This window comes from Theropithecus gelada, chromosome 1 (genome assembly GCF_003255815.1).
Source record: "Theropithecus gelada isolate Dixy chromosome 1, Tgel_1.0, whole genome shotgun sequence".
NCBI lineage: Eukaryota > Metazoa > Chordata > Mammalia > Primates > Cercopithecidae > Theropithecus > Theropithecus gelada.
In genome coordinates this window covers 1,938,232-1,952,440 of record NC_037668.1, presented here as the reverse complement: position 1 = coordinate 1,952,440, position 14,209 = coordinate 1,938,232, and the positions used below count along the sequence as shown (strand labels likewise).

General features: G+C 44.7%; 1 protein-coding gene and 1 pseudogene across 2 annotated transcripts in view; both read right to left on the bottom strand.

Moving 5' to 3' along the window:
- Positions 1-1,275, bottom strand: part of LOC112621181 (glutathione S-transferase Mu 1-like) — a 33,817-nt gene extending 32,542 nt beyond the window's left edge. Inside the window, 3 exon segments of the mRNA XM_025380467.1 lie at positions 75-139; positions 572-647; positions 971-1,275. Of these exon segments, the coding sequence (XP_025236252.1) occupies positions 75-139; positions 572-647; positions 971-1,006 (177 nt within the window). The 5' untranslated portion in view covers positions 1,007-1,275.
- A 4,072-nt stretch (positions 1,276-5,347) lies between these two features.
- Positions 5,348-6,141, bottom strand: LOC112604966 (annotated as a pseudogene). Its single transcript, XR_003115313.1, has one exon. The product of XR_003115313.1 is annotated as a 60S ribosomal protein L7 pseudogene (transcript).
- Between the last annotated feature and the right edge of the window lie 8,068 nt (positions 6,142-14,209).

Below are 14,209 nucleotides of genomic sequence, written 5' to 3'. Positions count from 1 at the left end.
CTAAGCTGGGAGAGGAGATGCGGTCAGAGACACGTTGCACTTTCCCCCAAAACCGCCCCTTCCCCTGCACCTACATTGGGAAAGTCCAGGCCCAGCTTGAATTTTTCATTCAGCCACTGGCTTCTGTCATAGTCAGGAGCTGTGGTGGGGAAGATGAAGTGAAAACAAACCTCCCCAGAGCCCAGCCCTCCTTCCCCAGGACCCTCCCAAGGAGCCAGTGGCAAGACCCCTGAGACAGGTGGATCTAGAATCTGACCACTCGGTCCCACATCCCAGGGTTCAGAGAGAAAGAATCCCGGTGAGGGCTCTGGACCCCACGCGACTAAGGCTTCCAGGGTTTAGGCAAGCTCTGAGGAACACCCATCCCAGTTACCCAGACAAGGGGCCCAGCATCCCGCCCCAGCATTCTGCCTTGCAAGGACAGAGGGCTCCCTCACCAGGGCTCAGGGAAGGGACAGCCTGCAGCTCCAGCAGGAGAGGCCTGCAGAGTCAGCCACAGGTGGCCACCATGGGTTGCTTGGTGCCAACTCAGCGGAAGTGGGCAGGGCCCGGACACGAGGGTGCCCATTACCGTCCCCCATTGTGTACTTCTTTTCCTCATAGCTTGAGTCTGTGTATTCCAGGAGCAGGCGGATGGCGTGGGCCAGCTGGGAGAGATGGCCCGCATGCAGCTCGGGTCAGAGATGGCGGGTCCCTGACTTGGTGAATTTCTCTGCACCAGGCGAGCCCCCAGTCTACACTGCACGCACCTACGCACCTGCCCTTCTTCTTCCCCCAGTCTACACTGCACTGCACCCCTCTCCGCCTCCCCGGCACACACACACACACACACACACACACACACAGAGGCATGCACAGGCCCTCCTGTGAGAGATAGCCCTAAAGAGGAACCGTCCCTAGAGCCGGTCCCAGCCGCTCGGCACTTCCCGCCCACGCGCCCGGTCCCACCGTGCAGCGGACCCTCACTAACCCCGCGGATGTCCCAGTACCCCAGTGTCATGGACATGATGCTGGTTGGTGTGGATTCTGCAGACAGGACTCAGCTGGGCTGAACTGCGACTTCCTCTGGGGTTCCTGGCGTGCAGGGGCGGGACCTAGTGCCAGACCCGCCCCCTCGGCCCCGCTGCGCCCGCCGATGTTCAAGGTCTTCACTTCCAACCGGCGGATCTTCAAGGTTGTCACTTCCAACCAACAGGCGCGGGGGGAGGCACGGAGAAGATTGCTGGATCCTTACTGGCTGGAAGGAGTAAGATCCACCGCCACCTCCGAGTGTTCAGGGAGCAACGTCAGGAGGCCCTAGGCGGGGCTGGACCTCGCCAGCTTCCGTAGCCCCGCCCTGGGGCGTTCCACCCTGCCGCGCCCCGCCCCACCCCACCGCGCCCCGCCGCGCTTCAGAACTCTGCTAGGTCCCCAGGTACTTGGCTGTGCCCGTGAGAGTCAAGCCGGATCCTAAGAGAAAAGTTATTTCCCAGGTTCCTTCTTCTCCGGACGTGGCCCAGCCTTCCGCCTCTCGGCTGCCGAGTTTCCACAGGCTCTGGGAAACTGAGGCTGCCAGAGTCAGACCAAAGAGAGGTCTCAGAGAGTTTAATTCAACACTTCTTGGCAACTAAGTCTTAGAAGTCTGATGGTGTGCTCTCTCTGCTGAGTTGGGGAGCGTGGATGGAGGCCATGTCACTGAAGCTGGTAGAGCGCAGTCTCTGTCCCAGATGCTCCCGACCCTTTTGCGCTGGGCCAGTTCCCCAGCTCTGAGACGGTCCAGGCTCAGGAAGTGGCCTGTGTGTCAAGGTGGATTCCCATGTAGGTTTGCCTACAGCAAGGCGATAGCACCATGCACACACAAGTGCTTGGACTTCTGAATAGTTATACTTCTCATTATACATTAAGATATTAAGAATTTATCATTCTGCGTCTTTTTTTTTTGAAACGGAGACTCACCCTGTTGCCCAGCCTGGAGTGCAGTAGTGCGATCTCGGCTCATTGCAACCTCCGCCTCCCGGGCTCAAGTGATTCTCCTGCGTCGGCCTCCCGAGCAGCCGGGATTACAGGTGAGCGCCACGACGCCCTGCTAACTTCTTTGTATTTTCTGTAGAGATGGGGTTTCACCCTGTTGACCAGACAGGTCTTGAACTCCTGGTCTCAAGTGATCCACCGGCCTCCGCCTCCCGAAGTGCTGGGATTACAGGCATAAGCCACGGTGCCTGGCCTGTCATTCTGCGTTTATCCGTCTTGAGCTGGGAAAGATAAAATGTCTAGGTCCAATTGTGAAAATGATTTTTTAAGAAAGCTAACACTCATTAGAATAATAATTATGAAAGAAACCAGAACTGATATTGTTACATTAGTATTCACCCATTTGGTAATTCCTTTATTGAAACAACAGTTGTTGAGATCCTACCATATTCCAGGCACTGGAAAACAATCCTTCAAAGACATTGTACTTTGGCCACCTACGACTAGAAGTCAGGTGGGAACTCCAGGGGAGATATTTTGAAAATACGGGACACTTCTTAGTGTTTTTGCACACTGAGAGGCAGTGGAGTGGGAGAGGGGTTGAGTGCAGGAGAGAGAAGTAGTGCCCGCTGTTGCAAGGACTCTGAGGAGCCAGGAAGATGGGCCCCAGGTGGCTTCTTCAGAAGGAGGAGTACAGCTCTGCGGAAGGCGGGAAGGACTGGAACAGCAGGATCTCCAAAGTAAGGGCCACAGTGGCCACGAGGATCACACCAGCGCGGGAAGTGGGTCTGTGAACAGGGATCAGGAGCAGCCGGGATGGAGGATGCAGAAGTAGTGCCCTGGGGAAGAATGTGCACGCTGTTGTCAGTTCATTTTCTGCATGTCTGTGAGATCTAACTGGTTCATTGTGTGTCCACATTCTGCATTTCCTTACTTACCTTCTGTCTCAGCCTTTCCATAATTGAAAGAGGGGTTTTAAAGCCTCCCATTGTTAATGTAGAACTGTCTATTTCTCCCTTCAGTTCTGTCAAATTTTGCTGCATATATCTTGTTTTATTCCTACTATGGGAATTGCATCCTGTATGAGAGAAATCAGTTATCCTTCCTGGATGGTCTACCAGATGACCTGTGCTTTCCTCATTTTAGAAGCTCTTGGTATTTTTTTTTTTTTTTTGAGATGGGAGTTTCGCCCTTGTTGCCCAGGCTGGAGTGCAATGGCGTGATCTCGGCTCACCACAACCTCCACCTCCCAGGTTCAAGCCATTCTCCTGCCTCAGCCTCCCGAGTAGCTGAGATTACAGGCATGCGCCACCATGCCCAGCTAAGTTTGTATTTTTAGTAGAGACAAGGTTTCTCCATGTTGGTCAGGCTGGTCTCGAACTCCCACCTCAGGTGATCTGCCCCCCTCAGCCTCCCAAAGTGCTGGGATTACAGGTGTGAGCCACCGTGCCTGGGCACTTCTGGATATCTTTTTTAAGAAAACATGATTTCCTGGTGGGATGGTAGTTTTAAATATCTTGCAATCTGTAACAATTCATTGGAATCACAGGGTAAGTTACTGGGCAGTGGACAGAATGAGCCTGATGTCATGTAAGAAATAGGATTTTAGTGGAGCACTGATTACACTGGTATTAAGTATCATTTATTACAATAGGAATGAGTCACTTTTGTGTTCCTCAAGATGAACAGATTCCTTGAGTAGAATTAAATAGTTTCTGCAAAGCATGCTCAGATGTCTCTGAAGAAAGCAAACAACCATGGTAGCCAGAATAAACCCAATATTAGTCCTGATTGATTGGCCTTGTAACGGCCTCAGCAGAAGCAATTTGTTGGCATGAAGTCCAAGCGCAATTGTTGCAAGACTGAAGGTTAGGATTAACGATGTGAGTGAAACATGATTACCCTAAGGAGCCAGTTAAAGGGAGGTTGCCTTGTGAAGTTTTTAAAAGGACAGCTATGAAATTTTTGTCAGCAGGGTTGTTAGATTCAGAGTGGCAGCAATGGTCTGGAAAAAAAAAAAAGTATAAGAAAATTTTGTTTTCTATTAAGTGGTAGATCGAGAACATAAGAGGTCAGAAGTAATAGGATGAGGGCCAGGTACAGTGGCTTGTGCCCATCATACCAGGTACTTGGGAAACTGAGGTGGGAGGATCACTAGAGCCCAGGAGTCTGAGGTTGCAGTGAGCTATGATTGTTCCACTGCACTCCAGCCTGAGCAACAGAGTGAGACCCTGGCTCTAAAAAAAAAAAAAAAAAGAAAAGAAGTAATAGGATAAAAATAAGGAAGCTAACATTAATATTTTAGGTGGCTTCAAAGTAGAATAATAGCCAGGAAAGGGTGTTGGGTCAGAATGTTAATCCTTATCCAGAGTGCTGGGCAGAAGCTATCCACTTCTGAAGTCAGCATCTTCTGCAGCATACCTAAGAATCTCAGTTGAAGATTTCCAGTGGAGGCCGGGCACGGTGGCTCACGCCTGTAATCCCAGCACTTTGGGAGGCCGAGGCGGGCGGATCACAAGGTCAGGAGATCAAGACCATCCTGGCTAACATGGTGAAACCCCGTCTATACTAAAAAATACAAAAAATTAGCCAGGCGTGGTGGCCGGTGCCTGTAGTCCCAGCTACTCAGGAGGCTGAGGCAGGAGAATGGCGTGAACCCAGGAGGCGGAGCTTGCAGTGAGCCAAGATCGAGCCACTGCACTCCAGCCTGGGCGACAGAGCGAGACTCCACCTCAAAAAAAAAAAAAAAAAAAACCCACAAAGATTTCCAGTGGAATGCGTGTCCCAGAGTCCGGAGGAAATTTATGTCTTTTGAGCTAGGAAATAGTTAACCTAAGGATCCATACTTTGGAGTATTACTGCTGCGTCAGTTGTTAACAGTATCTGATAAGGTCCATTTCCTCGAGGATCAAACGTAGTTTATCTCAGGTCTTCCCCAGAACACTAAATCTCTTGTTGTGGATCATAGGTGAGTGGTTTGGAAATGCAGATCATATCTGTTGATGATAAAGTGGAAGGTACTCTATGACGCCCTTGCAATTCTTAATCATATTTCATCATCATTGTAATAGGACCAAATCAAAGATTGGTAGTGAAATTTTCAAATACATGGACGGGCCATTTTTCTTTTTCTTTTTTTTTAGAGACAGGGTGTTGCTATATTGCCCAGGCCGGAGTGCAGTAGCTATTCACAGGTGCAATCATAGTGCAGTACAGCCTCAAACTCTTGGCATCAAGCAGTCTCCCACCTCAGCCTCCTGAGCAGCTAAGACTACAGACGCGAACCACCACACCCAGCTTGGCCTTGTATTAATTCATAAGGAGGTAACCTGTTGGTCCCAGAAGGGGTTGATCTTATACACACTGAAGCTAAAAGTAAGATTTTATTTTATTTTTATTTTTCAATTTGAGAGCAGGTACTGTTTATTAACTGACCAGCTTAGAAAAATAATCATGGAAGACACCTTAGTTCATTCTTCTAATAAGCCTGTTGATCTGGTGCTCCCTGTTGCCAGCATCTCCACCCTCTACAAAATGGGTGGTCTTTTTCTTCATTCCACCTCGTGGAGAAGATAATTTGAAGGGCCACAGGAAGTTATTTGTTTCTTTGCAGAGTTTTCCAACAGTATAGATCCCATGAATCAGATCCTTCATGCAGATGATGCCATATTTACCAAGAGATCGAGCAATCAAAGCATTGTCTGTCAAAGCAATTCACTTCTTATTGATTTTGCCATAACCACGCTTGTAGATTAGTTCATTTACTGACTTCAGATTTGGGTACCCCCATGCAATGTATGGCTCTACAATCCTCAGCATGTTAGCTGAAGCCTTGTTGAGCTTCACAAAGGTTCCATTGAAGATTTGACGAAAGCGAAGAAGCTGCAACACCTTTCGGACCTTTGGGCTCACACCATTGATATCTCTGATCCTGATGACAAACACTAATGTGGGTTCTGCAGGCACATAGAAGTTGCCAGCTTTTCTTGCCCCCCTCGCTAGTAGAATTTCAGTTCTATATATCTGCCTATTCGCATTTTCACAGATATGCTTCCTCCTTGTCTTTTGAAGCATCTTTTGGGCAAACTTATTTCTCAGGCACTTGATCTTCAGTTCTGTGAAATTCCTTTTCTTTTTCTGAAGGTTTTCTGGCACAGCAGGAACCTTCTTCTTCTCTTTGACACCCTCCATGGTTCCAGCCAGGAAAGAGAAGATTTTAGACCACTGGAGTTTAAAGGAGGTTTGTTCATCTTAGCTGCCAAATTTCATTAGTTCTCTCTGTTTTTCCTGAGGACCATGGATGATAAGGACGGTAAAATTCTGGGGTAAAAGGCAAACTTTACAGAGTTCCTTAATAACAATACCAGTAAAATGAGTGTCGTTGTCATTATTAGAGAAATAAGTGGAAATTTCCAGGTTGGAAAACTAAATCAAGCAGAAATTTTTGCCACAGTTAAAACAGCCATAACTCTCCGGCAAGGAAAAGCTTTAATCATCCATCTTGAAAGAGAAAATAATAATAATAATAATAATAATAAAAATAATCAGAACATATTTATAGTGCATTGCAGGAGGCATTCATATAAAGTGATTGGAGGTCTGAAGGGCCCTCGAGATCTTAGTTCTTATTCATATCCCACCTTTGCATTTACTAGGATCGCATTGCTGGCAGTAGGACAAGTTTTTTAAATATCCTTAGGAATACCTCTAAAATTACCCCCACCAATGTTGGTTTAGTATTGTTGCCAGTTTATCCCTGCTATTATGAGTAATGTCACAAAGCATTTTTCTGAAAGTCCACTTTAAATTATTTGGCATTATGTGTCAGCTATCCTGAGAGCATTAAATAATCTCTTTTGCCATGAACACCCAAAATTTTCCCACTTCCAGATTTGTTCACTTTTCTACTTTTTGGAATCAGAGGTTTGTCTCTGACAGTTAAAAATGGCCTCTTTGATCCTCTAAGACCCCTCTTTTCTGTGTGATTTTCAGGAGCGTTGATCTTGGTGATGCTACTTGGGTTAGCATAGTGGTCCGCTAAAGTATTACTGGAAATTCTGGGTCTTTGTGCATTGAATGGTCGTCTACTTTTATTACAGCTATTTCCTCAGGTAACAGCAAAGCAGCTGAAAGTTTTACTTTTCATCCATCATCCAATTTTTGCAGGTTTTTGTGGAGGTTAGAAAACTCTTCATTTCCAAAGCATTCCCAATTCACAGACTCCCCAAAAGTGCATCTGCCATTAGTGTATATGCTTACTGTTTTACACTTTACCAGCCAGCAGACCCAGATGAGGGCAATTATTTCAGTCATTGCAGCTGATTTACTTTCTGGAGTGGTCTCTACTTTAAGGGTGAATTTAGGTCTGTGATAGCATTTTAAAATACGAACAAATAAAATCAGATCAGGGCTATCCAAGGGAATTTCCAACAAGATATTTTAAGAGCATGTGAAAAACACTGAGAGTTAACAGAATAATTTGGTAAAAAAAAGAACTTCTAGTAATCTGGGTGTAACACAACTGAGTCATTTCACATGACAGAGCCAAATCCTAATTTTACTCCTTTAGTACATAATTTTCTAATATATTATAATAAAGGCTCTATTAATATTCCTTTATTTGTATGCATTTAGGCATACACAGATATATAAATATACAAATAGGTAACAAATTAAAACTTTTCTTAAGTTGTAATAAAAACACTTAAAATGAGATCTGCTTGTTAGTGGTGGAGGGCATTCAGGTTCTTGGCATTTTGTTTTTTTGTTGTTGTTGTTATACTTTAAGTTCTAGGGTACATGTGTACAACATGCAGGTTTGTTACATATGTATACATGTGACATGTTGGTGTGCTGCGCCCATTAACTCGTCATTTACATTAGGTATATCTCCTAATGCTATCCCTCCCCCCACCCCCTACTCCACAACAGGCCCTGGTGTATGATGTTCCCCACCCTGTGACCAAGCGTTCTCATTGTTCAATTCCCACCTATGAGTGAGAACATGTGGTGTTTGGTTTTCTGTCCTTGCGATAGTTTGCTCAGAATGATGGCTTCCAGCTTCATCCATGTCCCTGCAAAGGACATGAACTCATTCTTTTTTATGGCTGCATAGTATTCCATGGTATATATGTGCCACATTGTCTTGAACCAGTCTATCGTTGATGGACATTTGAGTTGGTTCCAAGTCTTTGCTATTGTGAATAGTGGGTTCTTGGCATTTTGAATAAAGCAAGGAGAGAATAAAGCAACAAAAGCAGAGTTTTATTGAAAATGAAAGTACACTCCACAGGGTGGGAGCAGGCCAAGCATAGGGTCTCAAGAGCTTGCATTCAGAATCTTCTGGGGTCCAAATACCTCCTAGAAGTTTCCCATTGGCCACTTGGTGTTCACCCCATGCAAATGAATAGTGGTCCACAATCAGAGGCTGAAGTGAAGTTACAAAGTTACACTGCTATGCAAATATCTGATTGGTTGCTTTCTGCAACCAATCAGAGGAACTGTCCATTTTCCACCTGCAGAGCTCAATAGCAGGGGGTTTGCAAAGGGAGTAGCTTCTCGTCCTTTTGTTACTTCGGCATGGAAAGTTGGGATTTTCTTTTCGATTTAGTTCTAGAAAGTCAGTGTGAATCAGCCTTAGGTTCCCTGCCTCCAGACCCTATTCTCCTGCCTCAAACTCTCTTAGCAAATTTTTAAGTACACAGATACACAGTATTGTTAACTGTAAGCACAGTGTTGTACAGCAGATCTCTAGAATATGTTGTATAACTGAAACTTTATACCTCTTGAATAGCAACTCTTCATTTCGTTACCGAAACAACAGGGATTCAGTCTGAGTCCTGCTGTTTGCTGCAAAGATAGCCAACAACTGAGATGATTACTGCCAAGTAAGAAGGCTTTAATTGCTGCAGTAGAGGAGATGAGAGATCAGTCTCAAATCCATGTCCCTGACTGGCTAAAATTAGGGGTTTATATAGCAGAGAAAAAGTGTAACTATGTATGGGAAAACAGGAATTCTGGAGGGCTAAGGAAGCAATCACGACAAATGAGGGGCCTGGCATCTCATTGTCTGGATGTGATGATCTGTTGAGTTTCCGTTCTTTGATACCTTTTGAGAGGCTTGGTATTTCGTTATCTGGATCTGGTGAGATTCAAGCTTTAAGTTTGTTTTAAAAAACAAAAACTGTCTATGGCCGGGCGCAGTGGCTCACGCCTGTAATCCCAGCACTTTGGGAAGCCGAGGCAAGCTGATCATGAGGTCAGGAGATTGAGACGATCCTGGCTAACACAGTGAAACCCCGTCTCTACTAAAAACATGAAAAATTAGCCGGGCGTGGTGGCGGGCGCCTGTAGTCCCAGCTGCTAGGGAGGCTGGGGCAGGAGAATAGCATGAACCCGGGAGGCAGAGCTTGCAGTGAGCCAAGATCGTGCCACTGCACTCCAGCCTGGGCAACAGAGCGAGACTCAGTCTCAAAAAAAAAAATGTTTTTTTTAAACTGTCTATGGACAGTTGGATTGGTTTTAATTTCCTCCTCTCCCAATCCCCTGAAAACAGTCATTCTACTTTGTTTCTATGAGTTGGCCTATTTTGGATACCCCACATCAGTGGAATCATGTAGTATTTGTTCTTCTGTGATGAGCTAATTTCTCTTAGCATAATGTCATCCAGGTTCATCCATAGTGTTATATATTGCAGAATTTCCTTCTTTTTAAGACTGATTAATATTTCAGTGAATGTACATACCAAATTTTCTTTATTCATTCATCTGTTGATGAATATTGAGGTCGTTTTCATGTCTTGGATATTGTGAATGGTGCTACAATGAACAAAGGACTGCTAATATCTCCTTGGGATCCTTCAATTCTTTTGGATGTGTACCCAGAAGTGGGATTGCTAGATCATTTAGTAGTTCTGTTTTAAATTATTTTATGAACCTCTATACTGTTTTCCATAGTGGCTGCACGATTTTACATTCCCATCAACAGTGTACAAGAGTTCCAGTGTCTCCTCAACAGCACTTGTTACTGGTTTGGAGTTTGTCTCACTTTGTTTACCTTTTTTTTTTGGATGATAGCCACTCTAACAGGTGTGAAGTGATATTTCATTGTGGTTTTGATTTGCATTTCCCTCATGATTAGTGATGTTGAGCATCTTTTCATGTACCTGTTGGCCATTTGTATGCTTTCTTTCGAGAAATGTCTATTCAAATCCTTTGCAAGGATGGCTCATCATATGTAAAACAATCAATGTAACACACCACGTTAACAAAATGAAGGATAAACATCAAATGATCATCTCAATAGATGCAGAAAAAGCATTTGACAAAATTCAACATCTTTTCTTAGTAAAAACTCTCAACAAACTAGGTATAAAAGGACAAAATAAAGACCATATATGACAAGCTCACAGCTAACATTATACTCAACAATGAAAAACTGAAAGCTTTGTCTGTAAGATCAGGAACAAGGTAAAGGATACCTGCTCTTGCCACTTCTAGTCAACATAGTACTGGAAGTCCTAACAGAGCAATTAGGCAAGGAAAAGAAATTTAAAAGTCATACAAATTGGAAACGATTAAGTAACACTTTCTCTGTTTGCAGATGACATAATCTTATATGTAGAAAACCCTAAAGACGCCATACAAAAAAACTATTACAATGAATACACAAATTCCATAAAGTTGTAGGATACAAGATCAACGTACAAAAGTTAGTTATGTTTTGGTACACTAACAACAAAGTATCCAAAAGAAAATTACAAAAAACGATCCCATTTGCAGTAGCACCAAGAAGAATAAAATAGTTAGGAATAAACTCAACCAAGGAGATGAAAGACTTGTACATAACACTGATGAAAGAAATCAAAGAAAACTACATAATATTGATGAAGGAAATCAAAGAGGACACAAGTAGATGGAAAGACATCCCATGTTTATAGATTGAAAGATCTAATAATGTTGTTTAAATGTTCATGTTCATGCTACTTTAAATGATCTACAGATTCAATGTGATCCCTATCAAAATCTAATGGCTTTTTTTTTTTTTTTTGAGAGAGTCTTGCTCTGTTGCCCAGGCTGGAGTGCAGTGGCGCGATCTTGGCTCACTGCAACCTCTGCCTCCTGGGTTCAAGCGATTCTCCTGCCTCAGCCTCCAGAGAAGCTGGAATTACAGGCACCTGCCACCATGCCTGGCTAATTTTTGTATTTTTAGTAGAGACGGGTTTCACCTTGTTAGCCAGGTTGGTCTCAAACTCCTGACCTCAGGTGATCTGCCCATCTTGGCCTCTCAAAGTGCTGGGATTATAGGCATGAGCCACCTCACCGAGCCTCTAATGGCATTTTTTTACAGAAATAGGAAAAAAAAAATCCTAAAATTCATATGGAACCACAAAAGATCCCAAATAACCAACACAATCTTGAGAAAGAAGAACAAAGCTGGAGGCATCAACTTCCTGATTTCAAAATATATTACAAAGCTATAGTAATTAAAACAGTATGGTACTGTCATGTAAACAGACACAAAGACCAATGGAACAAAACAGAGAGCCCGGAAACAACTTATGTGCATATAATCAACTGATCTTCAACAGGGTGCCAAGAATACACAATGGGAAAACGATGGCCTCTTTAACAAATGGTTTTGGGAAAACTGAATATCCACATACAAAAGAATAAAATTGGACCCCTGTCTTACACCATACTAAAAAATGGGCTCACAATGGATTAAAGATTTAAATATAACACCTAAACCTATAAGACTCCTAGAAGAAAACGTAGGAGAAGGTCTTCATGACATTGGTCTAGACGATGATTTCTTGTATATGATACCAAAAGCACAGCCAACAAAAGCAAAAATAGACAAATGGAATCACATCAAACTAAAAACCTGCACAGCAAAAGAAACAACAGTGAAAAGGCAGTCTATGGAATCAGAGAAAATATTTGCAAACCACATATCTGAGAAGAGGTTAACTAACATCCAAAATACATATAGAACTCCCACAACTCAATAGCAAAAGTTATTTTAAAGCTTTTAACTATAGGTTTACAATATAATTGAATAAAATATGTGTATATTAAATGTATCTTTTGACTAAACTGTAGTAACTTTTCTAAATAAACAGAAAATCATACCTTATTCTGTACACATACCTGTATCTCTCTGCATTAGTGTATCCAGTACAATTAGCCATCTATTCTCATTATTATATTTAATTAGAGTAACCAATCTTTTCTTGTTTTCTCAAAAAAAAAAAAAAAAAACCCAGAGAATAGAAAGTTTAAAAACTGTCCAGCTAAGACTGGGCACGGTCCCACCATGCCCAACCCAGTACTGACATTTTCTGAGATTTGATCTCACACTTGGCTGCGGGCCTTTTACCTAATTCCTTGGAGAACAATCCTACCTCTGCTACCTTTGGCCAGCCATTGGAAGGGGCATCCAGCTCTCCGCCAGCCACCTCACCCTACTCAGACAGGGGGCCCAACTCCACCTCAAACCAGCAGAGGTGGAAAAGAGTCTTTTTTCCTGCTGTTCGTCTGAAGGTGCAGGTCATCCCTAAATGCAAGTGGCAGTCCAGGTCTCCCCTGCACCCTGGAACATCCTTCTCCCTGGCCTCTGCTCCTGGGTGTCTTCAGGAACATAACTTCTTGATCACCAATTTAAGTATGACAGAGGTGTTTAGAAAAAAGCTATGTTCCCTTTAAAGAAGGGGCTTATTCGCTTTTGCTAATAACCCCAGCCAATACTTATTGAGTGTCTATGACATGTCTACTATATATACCTCTTCACTAAATTCTCAAAACATCTCTTTGAATTATGTCTTTCTTCCCTCATTTTATGGATGAGAAAACTGAGTCTCAGGAAAATTAAGTAACTTGCCCAACGACACACAGCTAGCAAGTCACCAAGTTGTATCTATCTAGTCCAGTCAACCACAAGGCCTAGGTCTACCCAGAACACCACACTGCCTACAAAAGGCTGCAGGGTGAAACCACAGGACCCAAAGAGCCAACAACAATCCAAGACTCTCCAGACACCGTGGGGGCTGATAGTAGACAAACTTGCACTAAGCCGAGAGGCCCTCACGTGCCAAGCGCAGTAGGCATTTCTTAGAATTCTTTGTGTCTTTTGTTTTCATTATCAGCAAGAAATGCTAGTTCACAAGGCTGGAATATTGCAGGGTAATGTAGATCCTATAAACACACGCTAAGCGGGGAGTAAACAAGGCAGCAGACATGCGGGGGAGAGACCTGAGCCGACTGCGTGGGAAAGCTGCAGAGCAGTGCACCGGGGAACACAAACATCATTGGCTGCAAAAAAAAAAAAAAAAAAAAAAAAAAAAGCTCCCTCTAATGAGTCTTTGGGGTTTACTGTTGCTGTTTCCCTAAATACAAGAAAGTGCACAGAGAGAACGAGGTCAAGAGGCGGGAGGCGATGAGTTGGATCTGGCAGGAATGCAAAGTAGGTTTTAAAGACAGCCCCAGAAAACGGGAGCTGGGCCATAGATGCATGCAGGGGTCTGACCTGGGGTTGGGGACAACCAGGTAGCAATCTTGGTGGTGGTGGGATTCTATCAGTTTTGTCTGTGGTGCAGCATCAGGGGTTAGGGACGTCCTCCAGAGGAGCGGCGAGGGAAACTAGGGGTGTCGGTAGACGATCTGGGATTCCAGGTCGCCTCCAGCCTGGCTGAGAACTGCCGGATCAAACAGAAAGCAGAGGTGATGCTTTCTCATGCAGACGGGCTGGGTGGGAAGGAAAGGCTGTGGCTTTATGGCACACACAAAGTATGTGGGGTCAGGACATACCACAGATCCCCAGCTCCTCTGCCCGCCTCTCCCGCGCTGGCCCAGCCCCGCAGGCAGAGGCACGGGCCATTGATGCAGTATTTGGGGGTGGCTGATCCCAAGCAGGAGGTGCAGCCTCTCCCTGAGACGAGGTGCAGGCAGGAGAAGAGTGGGAGAGAAGCCTGGAGGTCTCCTGTGGCCAATGGGCCCCATGTCTGCCCCTCAGCAGCATGGGATGACTGGCGAACCCCGGCAGACCCCACATTTACTAGACTCCACAGCTACTGGTAGGGTTACAAGTTTAAGTGACTCTGAGGCCTAAACCTCCGTCCGATTTCTGGGAAGGGAGATTCCAGCAGCGCGCCCTGGTGGCCAACCGTGCACCTCCCAGGTAGGGAAAGGCCCTCCCGCCTGCGGGATCCCCAGGCCAGTCCCGCGGGCGCTGCTCTGCTCTCAGCGCTACCCAGCTGTAA